The sequence below is a fragment of the Bombina bombina genome, chromosome 2, assembly GCF_027579735.1.
Source record: "Bombina bombina isolate aBomBom1 chromosome 2, aBomBom1.pri, whole genome shotgun sequence".
In the NCBI taxonomy this organism is placed as follows: Eukaryota; Metazoa; Chordata; class Amphibia; order Anura; family Bombinatoridae; genus Bombina; species Bombina bombina.
The window spans coordinates 656,513,868-656,530,602 of NC_069500.1; the positions used below are offsets into that span (position 1 = coordinate 656,513,868).

General features: G+C 36.1%; 1 protein-coding gene across 1 annotated transcript; it reads right to left on the bottom strand.

The window, feature by feature from the left end:
- Nucleotides 1-481: 481 nt before the first annotated feature.
- On the bottom strand, nt 482-2,044 carry LOC128647213 (tigger transposable element-derived protein 6-like). The gene is made up of 2 exons (XM_053699997.1): nt 1,026-2,044; nt 482-914 (listed from the first exon to the last, which is right to left on the bottom strand). The coding sequence occupies exons 1-2, from the start codon at nt 2,042-2,044 to the stop codon at nt 482-484; spliced, it is 1,452 nt and encodes a 483-aa protein (XP_053555972.1).
- Nucleotides 2,045-16,735: the final 14,691 nt, after the last annotated feature.

Genomic DNA, 16,735 nt, shown 5'->3' on the forward strand with positions numbered 1-16,735 from the left:
TAACAGAAAATGGTACAGTACTGAACATTATTAAAAGATTAATTGTTGCATCAACTTTGTTCACAATTACTGTAATACAGTAAACATTTTAAAGTACAGTACTGTATAGTTTTTTGTATCCAATCCAGTACTGTACTTTAAATTTTCTTTAGCTGCAGATGGAGACAATGTTTACATACTGTACTTTAAAATGTTTGTACTGTACTGTTGCTGGAGAGGTCTTGCTTGAAGGTCCGGATACAGAATGATCTGGAACAGGCCAGTGTGTTCTAAAACAGGGAAATACAGTAGTTAGTCATCAGAAATAATGATCATAAACAAAACATTCAACAATACTGTTAAATAATGTACAGTACCTTACTAAAAAACAGTACAGTACTGTATTTAAGCTTTACATACTCTTATACAGTACGGTACTGTATTTAGATAGTGTACTACAGTTACTGTCTACTGTATGTTTTTACTGTACATACCTGTACCTTTATTGGTTTTCTTGTCCCCACAGTGCCAATAATGTTGCTTGTTTTCTTGGGGCATTGGTTATCCTTTTTTCAATTAAATGTCTAGTGGATGTTATTGGTTCTAGAAGCTCCGGGCAGTTATTAAATAATGCAAACTCTTGCAACTGATGAACTATCTCTAGAGCATCTTGGTAGCTTTTGATTGCTGGCTCACTGGGAATTTCTGTGGTTTCAGCACTTTGATCGTCATCCATGTTCTCATCACTATCTTGTTGTTGATCTATAAGTTCCACAGCATTTGTAAATGTGCTTTCCGTTGCAAGTTCTTTGTCTATGTCAATGTAACAGTCTATTTCACTGTCAACAAGACCTCCTTGCTGGAATAATGAACAAATATCATTGTTTTCTTCTACAGTCACCTGTATTATTTCTGGCAATTCTTCATTATCATTCCTGTTTGAATTAGAGAAACCAGCTTTTACAAAGCACTTGCAAATGGTATCAGCAGAAATAGACTTGCATGCCATAGAAATCCAGTTGACAGCATCAAGGACTGTTATGGACTTGGCAATCTGGTGTACATTTTGTGTGGTAGAAATGTTTGCAACCAAGGACTGTAGCAATAATTTTCTATAGTGTGTCTTCATCGTGCAGATAACACCTTGGTCCATTGGCTGTGTTACGCTTGTTGTGTTTGCAGGGAACCAGGCTAATTTTACATTGCTAAGTTTCAGATGTGGATGGCAGGTAGCGTTATCCAAAAACAGGATGACTTTATGACCTTCTCTCTTCATTTTTCTGTCAAAAATCTTGAGCCATTCAGACATTAGTTCTGCTGTCATCCAGGCTTTTTTATTTGCACGCCAAATAACGGGAAGCTGTGTAGTGTCTATGTTTTTGAAGCAATGTGGCTTTGCTGCCTTACCAATCACAAGAGGCTTCTCCAATCTCCCATCCATGTTTCCACAGAGGAACACCGTCAATCTTTCCTTGGATAACTTTCCTCCTGTGCATTTTTCACGTTTAACACCCAGAGTTTTTGAAGGTAGCAACCTAAAGAATAGGCCAGTTTCATCGCCATTGTAGATATCTTTTGTAGCGTATGGTTCCTTAAGCATTTTGAGCTTTTCTTCCCATTGGCTAACAGTTTCTTGATCTACATCCTTTGCTTCTCCACATATTTCATTCCATACAATGCAATGCCTCCTCTTAAAACTTTCCAACCAGCCATTATATGCCTTAAAATCTGTTTTGCCTAATTCTTTGGCTAGTGCGAGGGCTTGTGTTTGTAGTATAGGACCAGAAATTGGTAAATTTTTAGAGCGTGCGGCTACAAACCATTCCCACAGGAGCTTGTTTAAATCTTCATTTCCAGTTGCCTTCGCTTTCCTCTTCACTTCGCCATTGCCAGCTAACCATTCTTCCATGATTTTCTCTTTATTTTTGATAGCTTCATAAATTTGTGTTTTGCCACACTTAAATTTCTCAACACATTGTTTTACAGACAACTTATCTTTTGTGTAGGCCTCAATCACTTTAACTTTCATAGCAAGAGTAAGAGTGTTGCACTTTCTAGGAGCCATTCTTTGTCACACACCTCTTAAGTCTCTTAAGTTTCAGGGTCCTTCCAACACCCCTTCCGCTTCGTTCCCACACCACTAACGTTTCAGCGTCCTTACAACACCCCTTCCGCTTCCTTCCCACACCACTAACATTTCTGCATCCTTCTCACATCACTTCCGTGTCAGCGTCTGTTCCAATACCCCTTCCGCTTCCTTCCCACACCACTTAACACCCCTTCCGCTTCCTTCCCACACCACTTAACACCCCTTCCGCTTCCTTCCCACACCACTAACGCTTCTGCGTCCTTCTCTCATCACTTCCGTGTCAGCGTCTGTTCCGTCATCTTGTTCTTACCTCACTTCCATTCCGCATTACATTTTCCGGCTTATCCAGGTTTTCCGGCTTATCCAGGTAAGTGAACCAAATGTATGCGTAATTAACACTGTGACCACTTTCCGTTTCCGCGTTGGACAGTTTCCGGCTTATCCAGGTAGTAAAACAATGAAAGTATACACTAAGCGCCGGGACGGAGGGATATTTCCGACATGGACAGGTTTCCGTGTTATACAGGGTCTGTCTTGGACAGGTTTCACTGTAGTTACATATTTGCTTTTAGAATATTGTTCTTATCTTTGATGAATGCATGTAATACACACTAGTCTAATAGTAAATATGCAATGGTAATGTTTTAGCAAAATAAGATTTATATGCAGTCATGTCTAAATCTAAGAATACATTTAAATATATTAGTCTAGACACCCTCAAAGGTTATATACATTTAAAGGCACAGTCTCCACCAAATAGATATTTACTTTATTACCCATTCCACATTTTGGCATACTCAATCCTGTTATATGAATATACATTTGAATATACATTTGACCTGTGTGTGGACCTTGTATGTAAACCTATGTAAACTGGCCACTTATCCTTTTACTTATCCTTTTACAGAGCTTTTTAATGAATCAGTACAGACTCTTAAAGGGACAGTATACTATAATATTTTTGTCCCTTAATGTGTTTCCAATTACTATTTTTATCAGCAGCAGAGTATAAAATGCATGAGATTTGCTTTTCAAGGTTTATTTGTGTAAATTAATTAGCTGATTTTGTGTTTTGAAGCCACAACGAAATAAAATGTTTTGAGCTTGTAGATATAATCTGACCTCATTACTTTATCACTTTGTGTATATATACATGCTTCTTTATCTTATATCTGTCTGTAAACCAGTTACCAATACTTGAAAATTAACATATTATTACCTTATCTCTTCTATACCCCTCTGGGAGTGTAATTTCTTATGATGGCTGTGTTCACACAGCTTGGCCTTAAGGCCAAAAACTTTCTGAATAGGTGGAGATATCACAGGCTAAATAAACTATTTTACATGCAAAAATAATGGTAATGGAAATACTTGCAAACAATTTAATACACTCCAGCAGGTAAAGTGGATAATTGTGAACAAATTGAAGTTGAGAAAAATGTAAGTTAAAGGGCCACTAAACCCAAAATCTTTCTTTCATGATTCAGATAGAGAATACAAATTTAAACAACATTACAATTTACTTCTATTATTATTTATTTTGATTCATTTTTTAGATATCCTTAGTTAAAGAAAAAACAATGCACATGGGTGAGCCAATCACACGAGGCTTCTATGTGCAGCAACCAATCAGCAGCTACTGAGCATATCTAGATATGCTTTTCACCAAAGAATATCAAGAGAATAAAACAAATTAGATAATAGAAGTAAATTTGAAAGGTGTTTAAAATTACATTGTCTTTCTAAATCATGACAGAAACAATGTGGGTTTCATGTCCCTTTAACTGTCCCTTTACATGACTCCACTAGAGTGAACATTCTCATTAATATGGCATTCAAAACCTACCTCTATCTAAAATTGAAAATAAACTTAGTTTAACTTCTAAATTATACTGCGTAGCCTCGCCATTAACCCTTAATTAACATTTTCTGAATTGTACATTTCTAAATCACACAACCAAAATTCATTATATGGCTGTAACTAGCACCACCTTCGTTTTAGTAAAATACAAGACTTTAACACTCATTATCTGCTGGAGCTGTGCTGATATTATATATATATATAATTTGAAATAACTCACATTAAATTGGCTAGAGTTGACTTACATATTAATATTTAAAATTAGACAAATGAATGTCTAATATCCTATTTTGGGCAAATATTGATTAATTATTCAATTGTATGAGGGACATAATTGTATATAATATTTCCTGTCCCTTCAAAAACTTAAATACGTAAATGTCACCTATGAAATTATTTCAGATGAATGCATCCCTTTATCTGTATGATCGGTCGCAATCGGAGTCCTCTATAGCACAAAGTAGGGTGAATGTATATGAAATAAATATTAATAAAATAGGACAGTGTGAAAACTAATTGTTAGACACATTACATTTATTTATCAATAATCCCATCATTATTCCTCCTATGATTCTTCTCAATAGCATGCACTGTGCAAACTAACCTAATGTATGATCTTTAAAAGTCAATTCTAGTTCAAATATCAGTTTATCTGCATTGTTTCACATTCATCACTTTCATAATAGAGGATTGTGAAATACTATCTAAAATAAATGAGAGGAAACATAAGTGTTTCCCATAGGATGTATCCTGCTTCCCCCAGTCTTGTTTCAGACATTGGGGCCGAATTATCGGCTGAATGGAGCCTTCAGGCTCACCAGAAACAGCAGTTATGAAGCAGCTCCATAACTGGTCCGCTGCCTCTGAGGCGGCAGTCTGCTATCCGCCTGATCCTATATGATCTGCAGGGGTTGGCATTGCACAAGAAGTTCACAAGAACTGCTTGTGCAATGATAAATGCTGACAGCGTATGCTGTTGGCATTCAGCAATGTCTGTCGGACATGATTCGCTACGAGTATCATGTCAGACAGACATTGATAAATCGGCCCCATTGTGTACACTTACCATGTGAAGGTGTCTTTAGATGTTGTAGAAGTCAGCACAGTTTAAAGACAATGCCACAGACATGATAACATAGGTATTCTTCACTTTCAGTCTGTAGATTAAGTCAATCTCCCTAATAGAAAATGAAATGTAAATCAAATATCTAATAAAGTGGTACATAGTTCTGAATCCCTCCCCCTAACACTAACTATTTCCTAAATGTTTCTTAGCAATAGCTTAATAAGCAAATGCAGCCTATTTTGTGTTATGTTATAACAATCAAGTGTGAAGCTGAGTCACATACATTGTGAATAATCAACCTCTGATGTATGACTTTGTCAATTCGATGTGCTTCAGAGAATCCCTTTATCTGCTATCTGTCACATTCATCCCTTTCAGACTATCTAAAATCTAATCATGTCTAAAATGAAAATAAATATAAACTAATTGTGTGCCATATGATGGATCAGTGGCCAACCTCCCCCGTCTTGGTCCATAAATTGTGTATACTTACAATGTGAAGGTGTCTTTAGATGTTGTAGAAGTCAGCACAGTTAAAAGACAATGCCACAGACATGATCACATTGGTATTCTTCCCTTTCAGTCTGTAGATGAAGTAAATCGCCCTAATAAAAAATAAAGTGTAAATTAAATATCAAATAAAATGGTACATAGTTCTGAATCCCTCCCCCTAGCACTAACTATTTCCTAAATGTTTCTTAGCAATAGCTTAATAAGCGTATGTAGCCTCTTTTGTGTTATGTTATAACAATCAAGTGTGAAGCCGAGTCACATAGATTGTGCATACTCAACCTCTGATGTATGACTTTGTCAATTCGATGTGCTTCAGAGTATCACTTTATCTGTTATCTGTCACATTCATCCCTTTCAGACTATCTAAAATCTAATCATGTCTAAACTAATTGAATGCCATATGATGGATCAGTGTCTTAAATCCCCCCCCCCCATTCTTGGTCCATACAATGTGTGTATACTTACCATCTGATGTTGTCTTTAAAATCAAGTGGCAAAGTCATCACAGAAGCCAATGCTAGAGACATATGATGTATAATTTACCTATGATATATTATAAACTATATTTTAGATTTTGATATAGTAATTTCTTGAACAATCCTAACATGTTCGCATGATTCTACTTTCATTTTACTAAAAGTGTCACATTTTCACAATGCTCCTATATAACATACTATTTACCTTCTGAAGTGGTGGTTAATGATGTTGTCTCTGAAATTGACCCCTCGTCCCAGAATGGTCCCTTTATGACTTTGTTGTCATTCTTCTCATCTCTTTGGAGGGCTAGGGGTACCTGGACATCCTGCAGCTTCCCTTAGCTTTTGAGCTATGTTATGAAGGACGCTGCAGGCTATAATGATCTTTGACACCTTCCTAGGGCTGTATTGGAGGGCTCCTCCAGACTTATACAGACATTGAAAGTGCATTTTGAGGAGTCCAAACATCCGTTTAACTACAGCCCTAGTTTGTCTGTGCGCCTGATTTTAGTGCTCCTGTGCGTCGTCGGTGGGGCTACTTAGAGGTGAAATGAGCCAATTCCGGCTCATGTAACCTGAATCACCTATAAATAATTAACATTACTAAATGTCAATATTATAAATATATGATAAATAATAAGATGAAAAATACATTTAAAGAAAGAAAAAGAAAATGATACAATGCGTTTGTGTATACGAAAATAGCATAAACTCCATGAAATTAAAATGAAGGTTAAACATTTACATAACCTAGCTAAACTTTCTATATGTAATAAACTTTAATTGCTCTGCTAGTGACTTTGCTGATTTTACAGAACCTTTCATACTACTAAACTGTTGTCTATGTCAGTTATGTTTAAAGAGCTACACTGTCCCTATAAAAGTATTGTCAAGGCTATGACCTGCTACATATCTGTTTAAATAAACCAAGACATTTTCTGAAAGAGACAAGTAAATGGTTAAACCTCATTCTATATCTGCACATTTTAGCTATGACCTGCTACATATCTGTTTATATAAACCTAGACATTTGCTGAAAGAGACAAGTAAATGGTTAAACCTCATTCTATAGCTGCAAATTTTAGCAATGACCTGCTACATATCTGTTCCTATAAACCTAGACGTTTGCTGAAAGAGACAAGGAAATGGTTAAACAACATTCTATATCTGCACATTTTAGCTATGACCTGCTACATATCTGTTTATATAAACCTATACTTTTTCTGAAAGAGACAAGTAAATGGTTAAACCTCATTCTATACCTGCACATTGTAGCTATGACCTGCTACATATCTGTTTATATTAACCTAGACATTTGCTGAAAGAGACAAGTAAATGGTTAAACAATATTCTTTATCTGCACATTTTAGCTATGACCTGCTACATATCTGTTTATGTAAACCTAGACATTTACTATAAGAGACAAGTAAATGGTTAAACAACATTTTTTATCTACAAATTTTAGCTATGACCTGCTACATATCTGTTTTGAGAAAAACCTATACATTTGCTGAAAGAGACAAATGAATGGTTAAACAACATTCTATATCTGCACATATTAGCTATGACCTGCTACATATCTGTTTGTAGCTAAACCTAGACATTTGCTGAAAGAGACAAGTAAATGGTTAAACCTCATTCTATATCTGCACATTTTAGCTATGACCTGCGACATATCTGTTTATATAAACCTAGACTTTTTCTGAAGGGACAAGTAAATGGTTAAACCTCTTTCTATATCTCCACATTTTAGCTATGACCTGCTACATATCTGTTTATATAAACCTAGACATTTGCTGAAAGAGACAAATAAATTCTTAACCATGCTGTGCACAAGTACTCACCAACGAGCCACCCAAGGGGAAACTGTCTGTCTTTAAACTGTTGCCACAGTGAGGACTGCCTGAGAATACGGGCATCATGACTGGCGCCCCCCGAAATTCGCAAACACATTAATATTTTGCATCCATGTGTCACAAATGAACTGCACGTTCAAACTATGAAAGGGTTTTTGTGATTTTGGAAAGGTCCCTCTTCTGCTGGAGCCCGCAGAGCAACATGGGTGCAATCTATTGCTCCCAAAACATTTGGCATTTCAGCTATTTGATAGAATTCCCTCTTGAGGTGGTTCCAATCGTCCTCATTTTGAGGGAATCCTATGAAAAGCCTACAAATTCTTTTCATGACATTCAGAAACCTTTAAAAAAACCACAGAGAAGGTGCCTTGAGACAAGCCAGACAAGTAACCCTCTGTGGATTGAAAGCCTCCGTACATATATGCAGCAAAGCATCTTGGACATGCCAGGAATTGCAGTGCGCATACATCTGCATGGCTCCAGATAAGGCTTAAGTACATCGTAAAGGTTCAATAGCTGCTGCCTATTGAGCCGATACTTGTAAAAAACCTCGGCATTGCTCATGTTATCCAAGGTGAGCCTCACCCTGTGAACAGGAGGAGCACTAATCCTCAGACCTTCCACATGTTTCTCTTCGAGGTGCCAGGCACGCCTGAGTCTGTTGTACATAACTTGTCCAACAGCACCAACACAATCTAACTGGGGTGTCCATATTTGCAGAGCCAAGCAGCACAAGCCAAATAGCAGAGCAAACACGCAGAGTAACAAAGTATTCAAACACACAAAAGTGATCTGATACAATGTTGGTCATAAGGGACGTATTGGCCATGGTGTTTGGGTGATTTATAGTGCAAAATGTCCAATGCTAGCGTGCTCGTAATGATTGCTGATTGTATACACTTGATTGTATCTGAGCAGCGCAAATGCTTTCAAAGTGGGCGGGGTTTTTTGGTGTGTTTGTTGAAATGTTGTTTTTCCCCAATAAATCATAATGTGAAAGTGTTAAAGTGTAAAATCTAACATATACAGTGTATCTTCCTAATGTTTGTTCATATGCGTAACAAATACTTAGTAAATGCGATGTTATATTAAAAACCACAAGTCCACGCTCAAATGATTCAAAGTGCATACTTGTCCATAATGTGTGCATAGACATGGCATAGAATCTGATTGAGCAATGTTGCTGCAATATTGTGTGTTATGTACATATATTTAAGTATTGTGATTATCTCCCACATATGTTCATTTATATAAAGTAGTATAGCATTGTTGTTCCTTCAAAAAAGCAACAAACAGAATATTTTCTAATGATATATTTGAATTAGATGAAATTCCTAATGGTATATGATCTTAAAGGGACACTAAAACCATAATTTTGCTTTCATGATTCAGACATAGAATACAATTTTAAACAACATTCCAATGTACTTCTATGATCTAAATAGCTTCATTCTTTTTATATACTCTTTGTTGAAGAAATAGCAATGCACATGGGTGAGCCAATCACGCAAGGCATCTATGTGCAGCCACCAATCATCATCTACTGAGCCTATCTATAAATGATGTTCAGCAAAGGATATGAAGAGAATAAATCAAATGATATAATAGAAGTAATTAGAACACTGTTTAAATTGCATACTCTTTCTAAATCATGAAATATAAAAATTAGGTTTTATGTCCCTTTAAATATGTGTTAATTCTTGAAAATTATTTCCTATTTGTCATGATACAATTGATTATAATTTATGCTTTTATGATTTTGATCTTGTACTAATGTTCACACATGTAAAACACATAACTACAGTGCCAAATAGTATGAAACAGCACTTGGACAAAGAAAAAATAATACATAACAGAATCTTCTGTCTTAAATTACAGCCCATTTTACAGTACCGTTTTATCTTAACAATAACAAAATCGGTATTGGGCATCTTTATGCCGAGTATAATATTCCAATATTCCAGGGAAATGGGTAATTTCTTATATTCTAAAAAAACTAAAAAGAGAAGAAAGAAAAAAAGGAAGTAAAAAGAAGAAAACTCTCCCCTTCCCCAAGGTCCATCCAAGATAAATATTCTCTACTCACCATAGCGAGAACTGCTCGTCATCCATTGTTGAGAGAGAAAATCCTCCATAATCAGTAGTATAAATGAAGCAGAATTTTGTATTGGCGATATAAATTGTAACTGTCATGCCAATGGTCATGTTAGCATTATTCTTAACCATTTCCAAAAATAGCATCTAAGATGCTTCTCAGAGATAAGTTTCTTATCTTGTAACTCAATCGTCATTTGCAGAGTCAAAATATTAATGAATTCAGTTACATCAGGAGCATCAGGGGCATCCATTTCCTGAGTATTAGATTGCATGCTGCTAGTATAGCCATATTAACTAATTGTTGCTCTCCCGTTTGAGATTGTTCAGAAAATAAAAATAAAATACAAAAAGGTATTAGTTCAATTTTATTTCGGAGGGATTTATTTAGCAAAAAGTTAATCTTTCCCCAATATTGTCTAATCTTGGGACAGGCCCATAAGCAATTTAGGATGTCAGCTTTCGCTGCATTGCATTTAAAACATTTACATTGTTGGTTACTTTGAGTCCACTTGTTAATTCTATCAGGGGTGAGATAGTAGCTGTTTATTAGTTTCAATTGAGCTTCTCTCCAGCTGATTATTGCTGTAGCCATCTCTGATATGCTGATACTCCTCAGAATATCTTGAGATTGTATCTTAAGAACATGTTTGGATAAGCAGTCCCTTCGTATGTCTATAGGTTTTTGGCCTGACTTTGAGAGTAAGGCTTTATACCAATATGCAATTGAATGCAATCAGGCCTTATATATTTATCTATTTCCTTTAGATCCCAGTCATGACCAAATAATTGGCATAGTTTTGTAAAATAACTCCTCACCTGAAGATATGCATAGAACTGCCTTTGGGGTAATTGATGTTTAACTGATATATCTGCAAATGTTTGGAATGTTGTCGCTCTATCATGCTTTATTTGAGCCACACAGATTAACCCCTTCTCACTCTATTCTCTAAAGACTGCATTGTAAATACCAGGAGTGAACTCTGGTATCCCTATAATTGGTAAATAACGGGAAGTCTGGTAGTCTACGCCCAGTTTGGTACAGTACTTCTATCGCCAATCACAATTTCATTTTACCCAATAAGAAGCCTGCACAAGCATTATTGTATCTACTAACATCTTGCTTTGTTATAAACAAAGGTAGATTTTGAAGAAGGAAGAATATACAAGGAAAAAATATAGTCTTAATCACCATAATTCTTGATGAAAGCGATAAGTGGAACAAGTTGCATTTATTTAATTCATTAGGGAGATTTTTTTTAACATTCTACAAAATTAAGATGGTACCAGCTCTGAGGATATCTACTTAGTTTAACTCCCAGGTATTGGATATATGATACTTCATGAAATGGGTGCTTATTAAAGCTTTCTTGCATTTTATGTATCCATAAAACCTCTGATTTTTTTTAGTTTATTTTATATCCTGTGAATTTACTGTTACATCCTATGATCTCTATACACCATGGGATGTTTAAGTTAGTATTATTTAGGATTAGGATAACATCATCTGTTTATAGCAAGATTACCCGATTATACTTTCCCAGTTTAATCCCCTTTATTTATTTCTCAAATACACTGTTAGAGGCTCTAGTGAGATATTAAACAGTAGGGGAGATAGAAGGCAACCCTGCTGAGTCCCCTTTTGTAGCGTGATGTGTTGTGAAAGTTCATTATTGACTAAAAGCTGTGACCTGGGTTTATCATCAATTAATTTAATAGGTTGACCAAGTTTCCTCAAAAAAATAAATTTCTAAGTGCAGTGAACATATGGTCCCAGATGATTGAATCGAAAGCTTTTTCGGCATCGATCATTAAAAGCGCTAGATCATTCTAGCTATTTTTATCTAACTTATGCCTCTTACTATAATAATAGTCTAGTGTAATCAAAACCCAACGCATATTCCATGATGAGTTTCTCCCAAGCATAAAGCCCGTCTGATCCTCATGAATCAAGTCCCCAATTGTTTTTTTGAGCCTATCCGCTATAATAGACATTAAAATTGTGTAATCAAGATTCAACAAGGATATGGGTCTATATGCTCCCATGTCCTCTCGATCTTTGCCCTTCTTATGTATAAGAGAAATTATGGAATCAGAAAAATATGGTGATTGCATTCTATTCTGGATATAATATAAATTATACAATTTAGCTAATGATTCTGATACACCATTTTTGACAATTTTATAAAATTCAGCTGATAGCCCATCTGGGCCGGGAGCTTTGCCAGATTTCATTTTTTCTATAGCTACTATAATCTCTTCTACAGTAATTTCTAGATTTATTTGTTCAAGGGCCTCCCTGAATATTTTAGGGAGATTAACATTTTGCCAACATTTTTCTTTCTCAATTTTACTTATACATTCTTCTGTATACACTTTCTGATAGTACCTAAAAAAACTCCTCCTGGATTTCTGTTGCTTTTGAGTGTAACTTGTTATCATCCTTAATTAACGCAATCAATCTGTTATTTTTCCTAAATTTCCTAATTTTAGATAAATGTTTGGCCGAAAACCCCTGATACCCCTGGAACTGAGTTCTATTTTTCATGTCCTCAAATGGCCATTTTTCTTTTAGAAACATTTCCCTCTCGGATTTGGCGTGTACATATATATTCCATGCTTCAGCATTTGTTTTTTTTTAGATATCTTATGTATGTCTTCTTAAGTTGATTTACTAATTGTGTCTCTCTGGCTTTAATTTAATTTTGATCATATGTGCTTTAACTTCCCCTCTAAGAACCGCTTTCCCTGCTTCCCAAAAAATATCTGGTTTATGTATATATGATGAGTTTATATTGTAATAGTCCCTCCATCTTTCCTCAAGCCAATTACAAAACTGGATATTACTGTACATAAAGCTCGGGAACCAAAATAATTTGTATTTTTCCCTGCCTGCGTATTCTTATTAAAGTTCATGCTAACTATAGCGTGATCTGAAATTATAATATCTGCTATTTTCGTCTCAACATCTAGAGCTAGAAGTTTATCTTCTACTAAGATTAAATCATTCCTGGAAAAAAATCTAAACGCTTTGGATTCACAGGAATGATTATGCTCATCTGGATGTTGTATACGCCAGGCATCTCTCAAATTTAGTGCTTTACAGAATTATTTCAGGAGTTTAGCTTCCAGTTGACATTTCAAAGAATATTTCTGCCAGAATCTATCAATTTCTGGATACATTGTCATGTTGAAATCCCCTGCCATGATTAAATTCTGGTTCAGGTAGGGCAGCGGTTCCCAACCTGTGGTACGTGTACCCCTGGGGGTACTTGGCAGACCAGTTGGGGGTACTCAAAAATATTGTTGGTAATGGCGAAAGATCCGGGGGGAGGGTCGGGGGGCACTCTCAATGGGTCATCAACTAATAACCATCGTGGAACTGTGGAAGGAAGGAGCGTTCAGCCAGAAAGTGACAAGTGAAGTCCTGGCCTGGCATATAGGCAGATGGGAGCCCCTGTACCTGAAATATGTGGACCGGGTGTGGATGACTCCGGTCCACATATTAATGATCACCCTGTCACCAGACAGCTTAGCCTCCTGCTTCACCCACCCCCGTGCACAAAATGTTGACTGTGAGTGCGCAGTTAGAAACAGCACTGCAGCAGCATAGCTGCATAGACACGTGTGGTAGAGCTGTGGAGGTTGCGAGTCACACAGGCATGGCGGGTCTGCATCCCCAAATAAGTTATAGTCAGTGCTGGTAAGTAAAGTACTAATGCTAGTGCTTGCTTGAGTCAGATTGCTTCACTTCCAACTAAAAACGTCCATAGTGGCTGGGTGGTTTATATCGATCTGATCTCACAAATTAAAATATTTATTTTTCTGATCATTACGCTTTGACTCCCCCCCCAGGGCCGTGTTTAGGGGCAACCAGGCAGCTGCCAGGGGCGCCAGCCACACAGCAGGGGTCCTCATGAGAATGAGATCTGAGCTTTAATCCTGTTAATACACGTACAGTCGTATGCCATTCAGATATAGCTTACCTCCCCTATAAAAAAAGCGCTTCCTTTATTTGGAGGGATGGGTGTGGGTAATGAAGAGAGGGGGTACTCATAAATGAAAAGCCTAATCAAGGGGTACGGGAGAGAAAAAAGGTTGGGAACCGCTGAGGTAGGGAACTAGTTTATTTTTGAGATTATACCAAAATTCCCTGTCATATCTATTTGGATAGTATACATCACACAGGGTCCATACCTGATTCTCAATTTCTGCTTGGATAATCAAATAGCGGCCTAGAGGGTCTAATTCTTGTTTCACTATGTTATATGTGATTCTTTTATTAAAAAGTATGGCAACTCCGCATTTCCTATTGGATTGGCAACTATTTCCCCTATCCAATTCACTTTTAATTTAGGAATTTTAGAGTCTTTCAAATGTAATTCTTGTAGAAATATTATGTCTGGATTTTGTCTTTTAAGCATTTTTAAAAAATATTTTTCCGTTTAATCAGGGAAGTAACTCCCCCCACATTCCATGAGGCTATATTTAAGTTTATTTTCATCTTAAAAACTAAAAGAGTTTAATAATATTTCTGGTTGGATCATGGGGTAGGGGAAAAGCACAAAGAAAGAGAAGGAAAAAAACAAAACAAAAAAACAACCTAAATACAACAAATTCTCCGACAACCATATTATCAGTACATCATACAAAAACATTTGTAGCTCAATATACCCTATTCTAAACATATCCTGTATCACCTAGGTCACTCTTGCACTAATGTCTAATCAATTTACACAGAGATATTGTTTTTTTATATACAGAATGCTTTAGCTTCTGGGGTTTTTTAAAATATAGTGAGACCTTCACTGCTCTCAATTGTTATCTTAGCTGGGTATCTTAAGTTTGCTCTTACCCCGGCTTTAATTAGACAGGTGCAAAATGGGGCAATTTCTTTTCTTTTTGCTGAAGTTTCTGATTAAAAATCTTGAAATAAGTACAACTGCTTACCATCTATCATTATCGGTTATTTTTCCTGTATTGTCTCATAATGTTTGCTTTGTCCTGAAAATTCAGGTACTTAATCACTACCATCCTAGGTCAACTATTTCCATCTGCATATTTCATATTTGCTCCTAACCTATGTGCCCTCTCTACTTGTATTCCCATTGTTGTGAGCTGTATCCCCAGTAGCTGAGGTATGGTGGTGGATGCAAATATTACTAGATCTGAATATTGACTGGTCTCCGGAAGTCCCACCACACGAATATTATTGCGGCGGGATCTATCCTCAAGATCCTCAATTTTAGCTTGTAAAATTCTGATAGTTTTTGCCTGCTTTTTGTTTTGTGTTTCGTGCACATTGCTTATATATTCCAATTCAGAGACCCGTGACTCTACCTCAGCTATTCTATTGGAAAACTTCCTGATCTCAGACGTGAGACCAACTATTTATTTTTTTACAGCATCAAACTGTGGGAGTATTAGTTCTGCTAATGGGTTAAACATTGTTTGTATGTCAGGATTATTGGCTGCTGTAGACTGCAGCTCTAAAATGCCCTCTGTGGGTGAGTCAAGCCCCGCTTTGGGGTTTTTATCCTTTTTGCTGGCATGGCTGGGGATCTAGATTTTGTGTTTGTGATATATTTCTCCATTACATGTGTAGTGCTCTACTAAAAGCTGAATCAGCTTTTTCCAAAAGTGAACGTGTACTATTGATCAAATATACAAGAAAAAAAAAAGGAGCTGGTCAGTACCAACTCTGCCAGCGGCGAGAAGTGAATAGCAAAAAATTTGTGACTGTGGGGGGAAAAAACAAACAAACAAAAAACAAACTTGTCTCTAAGAGGAGTGTAAATGTGTGCTTTCAGGAAACTCATGCCATGCCAGAGCGGGACCTCTATCCACATGTATAATCAATTAGTATTAGTTTGGTAATATCTTAAATGTCCTATTATGGTATCTACACTCTTTACGCTGCAAACATATCTATCCACCAACTCCAGATTTATAATGATTGGTCTCTGTCTGTACCTAGCTGAGCTACTTCTAAGATGACCAATCCTTAGTCAGTTTGCCTCTATATCAGAACGAAACACCGTTGAGTTTATATTATGTATCATCAAACAAAAATTCAAAAATGTTTTTTGTACGTAATCTGCTTTATATTGTTTGTATGTAGATAATTATGTATTTATGTGATGATATTTGTACGGAGATCTAGCTAAATGAGTGTATGTTCATGTATGTCTATCTGAGTCAATGTAAAATGGCTTTGTGTGCATTTTTTTTTCTAACACCAGAGATCTCGTATCTTTGATATATAAGTAATAAGTGATATATAAGATTTATAAGTTTTATTTGAAATATTTAATTTTTTTTTTATTTATTGTACAGTTTATATGAGTCTAAGTGTACTTTGTATAATATTTTTGAAGTGATAAGTGAAGGTTTTTGGTTGCAATATATCAATAACTACTGGTCTTGGATAGTGTTATGGATTTGTGCGTAAATTGGGATTTTTGTTGCGCTATGGAGTTTTTTTTTGAACTTGTAATGGCTGCATAATGGAAATGGATGCGTTATGGGCCATAACGCTACAATTTGAGTCATAACGCACAACTTGTAATCTAGCCATTAGAGAATACAATTTTTTTTAAAAGTTTCCAATTTGCTTCTATCATTAAATTTACTTTGTTCATATGTTATTCTTTGTTGAAGAAATACCTAGGTAGTTAGCGTACACATGTCTGAAGCACTACATGACAGGAAATGGTGCTGCCATCTAGTGCTCTTGCTAATGTATAACATTGCTACAAAACTGCTGCCCTATAGTGCTGCAAACACTGCACACATGTGATA

What these genes read in the sequence shown, in the direction of transcription:
- LOC128647213 (XM_053699997.1), bottom strand. Translation starts at nt 2,044, where the DNA reads ATGGCTCCTAGAAAGTGCAACACTCTTACTCTTGCTATGAAAGTTAAA. An exon ending in AATGTACACCAGATTGCCAA is followed by an intron (nt 915 to 1,025) that starts GTCCATAACAGT and finishes TAATTCAAACAG; the next exon opens with GAATGATAATGAAGAATTGC.